The sequence below is a fragment of the Betta splendens genome, chromosome 1 (assembly GCF_900634795.4).
Source record: "Betta splendens chromosome 1, fBetSpl5.4, whole genome shotgun sequence".
NCBI classification, from domain to species: domain Eukaryota; kingdom Metazoa; phylum Chordata; class Actinopteri; order Anabantiformes; family Osphronemidae; genus Betta; species Betta splendens.
Window position 1 is genome coordinate 10,306,256 of NC_040881.3, and position 9,649 is coordinate 10,315,904.

The 9,649-nt window shown below is 42.1% G+C and overlaps 1 protein-coding gene across 2 annotated transcripts; it reads left to right on the forward strand.

The window, feature by feature from the left end:
- The first annotated feature begins 567 nt into the window (after window positions 1–567).
- Window positions 568–9,592, forward strand: uba6 (ubiquitin like modifier activating enzyme 6). 2 transcript variants are annotated; one of them, XM_029144898.3, is made up of 32 exons: window positions 568–652; window positions 1,181–1,222; window positions 1,376–1,470; window positions 1,576–1,604; window positions 1,693–1,787; window positions 1,921–2,032; window positions 2,496–2,576; window positions 2,682–2,804; window positions 2,997–3,120; window positions 3,409–3,512; window positions 3,607–3,669; window positions 4,020–4,096; window positions 4,213–4,279; window positions 4,376–4,519; window positions 4,611–4,757; window positions 4,850–4,930; window positions 5,018–5,095; window positions 5,185–5,366; window positions 5,498–5,603; window positions 5,706–5,795; window positions 5,886–5,966; window positions 6,078–6,206; window positions 6,282–6,333; window positions 6,419–6,482; window positions 6,569–6,638; window positions 6,715–6,786; window positions 6,869–6,992; window positions 7,088–7,281; window positions 7,386–7,513; window positions 7,675–7,762; window positions 7,866–7,960; window positions 8,058–9,592. In XM_029144898.3, exons 2-32 carry the CDS (start codon window positions 1,182–1,184, stop codon window positions 8,197–8,199), a joined length of 3,078 nt encoding a protein of 1,025 aa, XP_029000731.1. In that variant the 5' UTR covers window positions 568–652; window position 1,181; the 3' UTR covers window positions 8,200–9,592. The 2 variants fall into 2 exon arrangements, with proteins under 2 accessions (XP_029000731.1, XP_029000723.1); XM_029144890.3 differs by lacking the exon at window positions 568–652 and having other exon boundaries at window positions 675–1,222.
- The last annotated feature ends 57 nt before the right edge of the window (window positions 9,593–9,649 follow it).

The following is a 9,649-nucleotide window of genomic DNA, read 5'->3' on the forward strand; positions in this document are numbered from 1 at the left end:
GTTTCTTCAAACAGGGGAGGCCTCAGCCGCCACCATGTGTTTTCTGATCTCTCTGTTCCTGTGTTTTTAAGCTCATTCACCTTTCTTGAATTTCTTCTTCTTTCTTTTGAAACAAAACTCATGACCTGAAGTAATGAGATGAGTAAATGTGGATTTAAAAGATCACTAAAAAATATACTGAAGAACTAACACCTCAAGATGAAAATTCATCTCACAAAATGACTTTTGGCTAATTATCAAGGAAAGTGCAATACATTTGTACCTGCTTGAGAACATTTACAGAGGATGGATTATGACATGATGGACCCTTGAGCACAAACATGTAGGATGTAGGTCATTAATCTTTAATGCCTCATTTTAATGCTTCATTGTTTTTCCTGAGATAAAGATTTCGTGACCCTATTTAGTATTCATGTAGGAAGCAGTTGGTGGAAAATTCTTGTTCTAAAGATGCAATAAAATGTAAAGTAAAATACTGTGATTCCGTGTAATTCAGAAGAATATCGCCGTAATAAACATCAATTCAACAACTTCAGCGGTGCGAGACGATTGGGTGACCTGGGTCATGTGACCACCGCAACCCGGAACTGCTTTGACTTTTTTAACCAGTCACAGCCATTCATTCGTTACAGCTCGTCGTTCATACTAACAGGTAGCGACATTATGACTGCTCGCATGTTAATGTTATTGATAATCTTAAATACGAATTCATCATCTTGCTTGGCAAAGCGATGACGCCTCAAGGGACTAAGTACTTCGTAGAGTGACTCGTAGCGTACAGCGTGACTCGTTACTTATAACGAGTTTACGACAAGTGCCCTCGCCACCGGCAGCAGTGGCACTTTAAGCTAACTAGCTGTAGCCGCTAACGTCAAGCGTCCCCCAGCAGGTTAACAAAACAAACAGTGCTGTCATTGTAGGTCATTAACGCTATTCTGAGCGGTTACTGTTAGAATATAGCACGTATTGACTGAAGACGGCCGCTGGCTGGTCGACTACACTGACAGCTAGCTGGCATTAACTGTAGGTTAGCCATCTAGCTAACCTAGTTACAACTGGGCGTTGGTTTACATACAACCGACCGTTTTACAACTTTATTAATCACTCTCTGTATTTTTACATGTTCTACGGATATAGTAGTTATATGTGACACAGCTTCATCCCCCTCTTTCCCTCTCAGCATGGCTGCAGACTCGATGGAGATTGACGATTCTCTTTACAGGCAAGTCTGTCTTGGTCGAACTACATCCAAATTAATGTGATGGGAGACAATGCACTGCGATCAAGTTAGCAAATGGCATATCTCTGTCCTCCTCCTCTCGATCTCTCTTGCACATTTCCTCACACTTTCTGTTTTGCACTCCTCCTTGTCCAGCCGCCAGCGATATGTGCTGGGTGACAATGCTATGCACCAGATGGCCCAATCTTCAGTCTTTCTCAGTGGAATGGGAGGACTGGGGATAGAGATTGGTAAGTCTACAAGAACAGTCATACACCATAGCTTTGATATTCATTATAATGATCGTTTTTATCAGCTGTGATTTGATAGTAAATTATCTGACCTCTTTGTCACAGCAAAGAATATTGTCCTGGCTGGAGTGAAGGTAAATGGTCTCACTTAAATACTATGATTGTTTAACAATGTCATCGCAAATAATGTTTTAATCAGGTGTTGTTGTGGTGCTTGTACAGACAGTCACCCTTCATGACACAAAGCAATGCGAGATGTTGGATTTGGGCTCAAATTTCTTTATCCGCAAAGAGGATGTGTTGAACCAGAGGAAGAGGTAATAGACGTAAGAAAAGTGGACTGGATCACAGCCTTTGACTTTGACCCTGTAATTACACATTTGCTTATACACAGACGAATTCCAAAATTCTTACGCTTTTACTTTGTCTTTCATTTGCATCTGTCCTAAGGGTTGAGGCAGTGTGCCCTCGGGTTGCAGAGTTGAACCCCTATGTTCATGTTGACCTGTCTTCCTCTGCTCTGGATGACAACACTGATCTCAGTTTTCTCAGAAAGTATCAGGTACTTACTTTTGATTCTGAATGTCTTGCTTATGGTCTCCTGGTTAAGTCATTTTCTTGAATTTCTTCTGGCAACTAAAATTTGTGTTGTAAAGAATTGTGTTTGTGTTTTCATGAGGAAATGAAGGATGTGTTTGGTTTTATTTCATAGCGGTTTGTAGCCGTTGAGATAGGACACCAAGATTGGAAAAGCACAATGTCAAAAGTGTCTTAAACTACTCCTTCAGTGTGATTCAGAGTTGTTAATCCAAGTGCAATGCATGTTGTCAACTGTCAGATTTCCACCACAATATGAGTAAACAAGGAAAACCCAGTTTTTAGCTGGAGTCATAAAGAAGTTCACAGATGGTGTCACTGATTGCCCTGTGGAGCATTAGCTGTGAATGTGTTCTTTAACATTAATATTTAAATGGGTGTATGGGCAAGTGAAGTTTATTTTCTCTGTGCTCTGCTTTCTCCTGTAGTGTGTAATTCTGACTGAAACCAGATTGCGTTTACAGAAGAGAGTGAATGACTTCTGCCACTCACAACGACCTCCCATCAGAGTAAGACTGCAGTTACTGTGGTGCAACATGTCTTGTGCACATGGAACACAAAAAAGCCCTTTGTCTGTATATTAACCAAAATATGTTGCTCTTTATCTTTCCCAGTTCATCGGCTGTGACGCACATGGCATCTGTGTGCGGGTGTTTTGTGATTTTGGGGAGGAGTTTGAAGTGTCTGATCCCACAGGAGAAGAGCCCAAGGATATCTTCATCCAAAGTATTACACAGGTAGACGACTCGGTCCCAGTGTTGATCCATTGCTTATAATAAATTATATTTCTGTCTATAGCATAGGCTTAAGTTGATGTGACATTTCTTTGCATTATCTGATGTAATGTTATTGTTCCTTGAAAATATAGCAATAACAACATGAGCTGCAGCTTTCATCTAATGAACGTTCTTTATGTTTTGGCAAATTAGGACAATCCGGGGGTGGTGACCTGCATGGACAACCAACCACATGGCCTACAAACCGGCCAGAGTGTTGTTTTCAGAGAGATCAATGGCATGGTTGAACTCAACAACACAGCACGACAAGTATCAGGTGTTGTGTCTGCATTGCATTACTGTAGGCAACGTTATAAAATAGGATTGTGGTCAATGTTTATTGAAATAAAGCAAATACTTTATTTGCATAATGTGTAATGTTACATATTTGTGTAATGCAATACTGTGTAGTAATTCAGTGTGTGTGTGTGTGTGTGTGTGTGTGTGTGTGTGTGTGTGTGTGTGTGTGTGTGTGTGTGTGTGTGTGTGTGTGTGTGTGTGTGTGTGTGTGTGTGTGTGTGTGTGTGTGTGTGTGTGTGTTTTGTCTGACTGTGGATGGTATTAGTCCTCTCCCCTCACAGTTTTGCAATAGGAGATACATCCCAACTTCAGCCATATGCACATGGAGGGTTCTTTGTCCTGGTGAAAACCCCTAAGACATACAGATTTGTATGTATATGCTGTTGTAATAGCAACCTCAAATACCACAGTTACTCCAAATGAGCAATTAGCTGATTATGTGTGTGGCATTTATGCATTACAGGAGACTATGGAGAGACAGTTGTGTGAACCTCAGGTCCTGACTCCAGACTTCAGTAAACCAGAGGTGAGTATTTAAGCTGTTCCTGAGTGTTATGAATGGTCCAGTCAGCCAGCTGACACTGGGCTTAACCCAGTTCTACATTTCTGCGTGTGCAGTATACCCTAATCCAGAGCAGGTTTAAAGTGGGTCAGAACTATCAAACAGCAGTTGTGGGTGGAAGACAAAAGCACAAGAATTCTGTACCATACAGACACAAACATCAGTTTTTACCAAATTCACATTATATTTGTGTTTGTAGTAATATCCATGTATACTGTACAGAATGTTAGAATAGAATAGAATAAAGAATCTCCTCTTAGTTTCATTGTTTTTCAACATTGTTTTTTTTTTTGCCTTTTACGTCTACTCATTAGGCTCCACTACAGATCCATGCAGCCATGCTGGCTTTAGACGCCTTCCAGGAGCAACACAGCAGACTTCCCAACACTGGGTAACCAAATTATGTTTCTGCTGCTCTACGTTCTGCGTTCATATTGTACCTCATCTAAGTTCCCCCTGTCTGTTGTTCATGCAGATTTATGAGCTGTTTTGCTTTGATACTATCAGGTGTTTACAGGATGCTGAGGTTTTATTGAAGCTAACTGAGGAGGTTAATGCAACTCTCAGGAACAAAGTAAGTCAGCTTTTATTCATCTAATTCTGTAGATGCAGTCACATGCAGTATGCAACAGCGACACTGCTTTCATTTTCTTTTTGCCTTTACTTGTAGGCGCCTGTGAATGTTGAGCTGGTGCGCTGCCTGTCAAGGACAGCCAGGGGAACTCTCCCTCCATTAGCAGCAGCCGTAGGAGGTCTAGCCAGCCAGGAAGCTCTTAAGGCCATCACAGGGAAGTTCGCACCACTGCAGCAATGGGTAGGTAGCATTTGAACTGTAGATTAGTCATGATTGAAACACGTGACTGGGAACATTTTTTTTAATTACTTTTTTTGTTTCTCCTGTTTAGTTTTACCTTGATGCTATCGAGGTAGTCAAGCCACTTCAGTCACTTTCAGCTGAGGAGTTTTTCCCTAGGGGCGATCGGTACGATGGACTACGAGCCTGCATCGGCGAATCTTTGTGTCTTGAACTGCATAAGCTCAGGGTCTTCATGGTAAGACTTCTTCATTATAGAAAAGGCATCTTTTACTTTAAATCAGGTGAACATTTATGTCTATATAAACCCGCCGCTGGTTTCACATCCAGGTTGGCTGTGGAGCCATAGGCTGTGAGATGTTGAAAAACTTTGCCTTGCTTGGGGTTGGTCTGACTCAGAGCTCTGGAGTGGTGGGTGTATCTTACTGGCTGTTTTCTCACTATTATTGTATCGGACCCTTTCTTTATCTATTAATGACCATAATTACTACTGCTCAGGTGTGCATAACTGATCCAGACCTCATAGAAAAATCCAACCTTAATAGGCAGTTTCTCTTTAGACCGCATCATATACAGGTTTGTTTTCTCCCTTCCCACATTTTAACCATTCATGCTGGAACCGCGCTATTATGCACCCGAACCCACATTATGTGCTTCTGTCTTAGAAACCGAAGAGTACCACAGCAGCAGAAGCCACTCGCGATATAAACCCAGATCTGCAGGTGGACGCTCACCTCAACAAAGTGTGTCCAGCCACTGAGAATATCTACAATGACTCTTTCTATTCCCACCTGAACCTAGTGGTCACCGCACTAGACAACGTGGAGGCGAGGAGATATGTAGACAGGTTGGTGCAAATATGACAGTTAAAGTCAGAAACTTAGCTATTGTCCTTATTTGTCTGGAGAGAACACGCTTTTTTCTGGAAGATTAACATTGAACATTGTCTCCCTGTTTGTTTCCATGTATGATTTTCAGCCGGTGTGTATCTAATCAGAGACCTCTCCTTGACTCTGGCACCATGGGAACTAAAGGACACACAGAAATCATTGTGCCAAATTTGACAGAGTCCTACAATAGCCATGTGAGTGTGTTTTATTATTTTCTTGTTCTATGTATTCGTCCTTTTACTTGTGGACGTACCACAGTGCTCCTACATGCATGCATTTTTACATTTGCTTTCCAGAGAGATCCACCAGAGGAGGAAATCCCTTTCTGCACTCTCAAGTCTTTCCCTTCTGTCATTGAACACACCATCCAGTGGGCCAGAGACAAGGTTCACAACATAATACCTCTTTTGTATTGCTCTAGTTGCTTTCATATTCCAAAGTATCTGTTTCAGCAGTAGTTTTTGCTTTTTGTCTAGTTTGAGAATGCGTTTGTCCACAAGCCCTCCATGTACAATTCCTTCTGGCAGACCCACTCCTCTGCTCAAGTGGTTCTTCAGGTATGATGTTTTTATTTTTAATATAATATATTTTAAATGATTATGTGTTAGTGGCGTATTTGAGCAAATAAAAAAACCCAGCTCTAACTGACAGTGCCTCATGTGTTGCAGAGGATGCAGGCAGGGGAGAGTCTGGAGGGGTCGTTTCAGGTCGTTAAGCTCCTGAGCAGACGGCCTAGCCAGTGGGAACAGTGCATCGCCATTGCTCGTGTGAAATTTGAAAAATATTTTAAGAGAAAGGTGATTTGCTTGTTTCTGGCATTTTGTGTTTGTAGGTTATTGTAATTGGTGACTAATGTTTAATCTTGTATTTAGGCCCTTCAGCTGTTGCACTCTTTCCCTCTGGACACCAGGTTAAAAGATGGAAGTAAGTTCGTAATGTAGAAACAATTTTAGATGCACCTTGAAAATGTGTTTAAGAGCAGTAGCAGTAAAATATTCTCTGTTTCCAGGTTTGTTCTGGCAGTCTCCAAAAAGACCTCCAGCACCTATTGATTTTGATTTGAAAGATCCGTTGTGAGTTGCACTGTTTTCTTATATGACACCTTAACAGCTTCCTGTGTTTCATATCTAAGCTTTTCAAACCCTCCTCCTCCCGTCAGGCACTTAACCTTCATTGTCAGCACTGCACGGCTCTTTGCAGGCATTTATAACATCCCTTATTCAGAAAAGGTAGGTGACATTACTCAGTCATATTCTCTTATATACACACACAGTTTCACATTATTCCTATGTTTTTGTTTTTAAGGATCTATCCAAAGAAGCAGTGACCAGGATTCTCTTGGGTGTCTCAATTCCTGAGTACAGGCCCCTAGAGAAAGTAAGTGTCTACATCGATCAGTTGTTTCTTTGTTCTCTTCAAAGTCAAAACGTTGTGGACTGTTTTGTTCTCTCCTTCGCAGTGCATAGAGACGGACGAGGCAGCAAAGAAGCCTGATCAAACGAAGATGCCTCTCACCAGTGAAGAGGAGAGAGAGACCATTGCACAGCTGGAGCAGGCCATTGCTGCTGACAGTGTGTCACCAGGTACATCTATGTAGAAATGCTGTTTATGTTTACAACTACTGTGTGATGAAGAGACAACAAAATGAAATGTCTGTGCCTTCATGTGCTCCACGTAGAGAAATTACAGATGAGCCCACAACAGTTTGAAAAGGATGACGACAGCAACGGCCACATAGACTTTGTCACTTCAGCCTCAGCTCTCAGAGCCAGGATGTACTCCATCGAGCCGGCTGACCGTCTCAAAACCAAACGAATCGCTGGCAAGATCATCCCTGCTATCGCCACAGCCACAGCTGCTGTTGCTGGACTGGTGAGAACACCTCATGCTGTCATTTTAAAGCCATTAATTTAGTCTTTACTAGGTGAGTCTAATTTAGTGGTTTGGATTAAATTTGTACTGTTTTATCCTCTTAGGTGGCTCTGGAGTTGATCAAAGTGGTTGGAGGCTATGGGTTTGAACTGTATAAAAACTGCTTCTTCAACTTGGCGATCCCTGTGGTGGTGCTCACTGAGACTGCCCCAGTTAAACGCACACTCATCAGGTAAGGACGTGTACAATCTGTCAGTCTCACTTTCATGGTATGTACGCGCGAGGTCCAGCATCCAGCACTGGGGAGGTTCCAGTTGCTATATGCAGGACTAGTAGCGTGTTGCCTCATCGTTTCAATGCAGAGTAGTAATAACTCTATGACACACTTTCCAGGGATGACATCTACTTCTCCATCTGGGATTATTGGACTGTCTTTGGCCATGAGGACTTCACACTCTCCGACTTTATGAATACAGTGAGGGTATGTAACTAGGCTGTTGGTGTATCACCAGTTTAGATGCAGATGCACATTCTCGTGTTAGTGGTAGTGCATTTTTATCAGGTGTTGCTCTTTATACCTCCAGGAGAAGTATGGAATTGAACCTACTATGGTTGTCCATGGTGTGAAGATGCTCTATGTGCCTGTCATGCCCGGACACTCAAAAAGGCTCAAACTGACGTGAGTGCCCTGAATAGAGAGAGAGATGTTGTAGAGATTTAAACCAACTGAATATGTAAACTGCATAGACTATAACATAAAATGTGTGTTTCTGCAGGATGCAGAAGCTTATCAAGCCATCGGTGGACCGCCGCTACGTTGACCTCACCGTGTCATTTGCTCCCGAAGCGGACGGAGACGAGGACCTACCCGGGCCGCCTGTCAGGTACTATTTCAGTCGCAACGGAGAGACCCCCTGACAACTTCCTGGATGTCCTGCTCAACCTCTGGTGTCCTTACCTCCCCATCATATAAACTATCATGCCCCAATTACCTGGGTGAGGGCCGAGCGCTTTCCCACGGGATGTCATCAGACAGGAGTAAAGATCCTGGCCTCTGCACACGCTCCTTGTACTACATGGAGCAAGACAAGGCCAGTCCTGGTTTTAGTTTTTCTTGCCTCAGATATAGCCAGTGGAACACAAAGCTGCGTGAGTAGCACTCAACTGTACCTGTGTACATACATTTTCTCTGTTCTGTTTTTTACTCTGGTGAAATGCACAGCTATGCCTGTGTCAATGCCTTAATTGACTGACAACATTTTCTTTGTTTGTGGCAGTGAGTCCAACTAAAACTTTGTTTACAGAACCTGTGTACAGCCCCATTAGTCCTGTATCTGTCAAAATGTGCTAGGCCCTACCATGGATGTGTAGTCTTATGGCATCTTCTTCTTCCTCATAGCCCTCAGACTGGCTTTGAAAAAATTGCCAATCACAAAATTTACCCGTTGTTTATCTAACGTGTCAGGCCAATAATTGTATGTATTTAAATGTACAACAGAGAAAACACCAAAGATACTGATTATCATTGTGTCTTCAGATAATTGCTTTCTTTAATGTCGAGTTCATCACAGGGTCTGGGTATAACCAAACATTGATGAACACCACACACTGCTGCATCATGACACCTGGCTTATTGATGAGCATCAGCTCTTTGGAAAAGCAACAATTTTACCACATTGTGCCCCAGTCAACTGACATGATGCAGCTGATGTGCGGTGCCCAATATAAAACAAAAGTAATATGCGGAAAACACAGTTTATTTGTAGCTGCTGATCTTACCCATTGTTAAATTCCCAGGTAATGACTGCACTGACATCAGTTAACACATTTGGATCACACTCCAAATCCTTTGTTCCTTTTTTAATGTATTTATTTTTGTCAGTTCTTGTGTCAAACTGAGCCTGTGTTGATGAGCTCTGAGTCATGGTGCACTGGTTACTTGTTAATCAACTCTAAACACAAAAGTGTTAAGATGAAGGTGTAAATTGCCCTGCTATTAGAACTTCCATTGACATATATTGGCAGCAATTTCAGTGTAATTGTATTGAGGCCCACCAGTAAGTAAAATCTGCTAAGGATTTTAGGTTATGATGTGTTTCTTAAATCAATTAAGAATAAAGTCTAATAAAACGCTTCCTTAGCCACTTTGTCTCATGACCCTGATCACAGCTGGTGAATTTCACTCTGCACAGGAAGTCACTCAGAAGGATTCTAGTCCAGTAAATGTTGTGTTAACGAGTCACAGTGATGCTGTTTGTTCTTGTCACAGACCACTCACCCAATGGTCCAATAAAATGTGAGCATCAGGATGCCCAGTCTACAGCTGCTCAGTTTGTTGTAAACGCATCAAGGTAAAATAGAAAAGGTC

Excerpts from the sequence above, each read along its gene's own strand:
- uba6 (XM_029144898.3), top strand. The coding sequence starts at position 1,182 with ATGGCTGCAGACTCGATGGAGATTGACGATTCTCTTTACAG. Across the intron at positions 4,758-4,849 it reads ATAAGCTCAGGGTCTTCATG|GTTGGCTGTGGAGCCATAGG; the intron begins GTAAGACTTCTT and ends TTTCACATCCAG. Across the intron at positions 7,282-7,385 it reads CAGCTGCTGTTGCTGGACTG|GTGGCTCTGGAGTTGATCAA; the intron begins GTGAGAACACCT and ends TTATCCTCTTAG.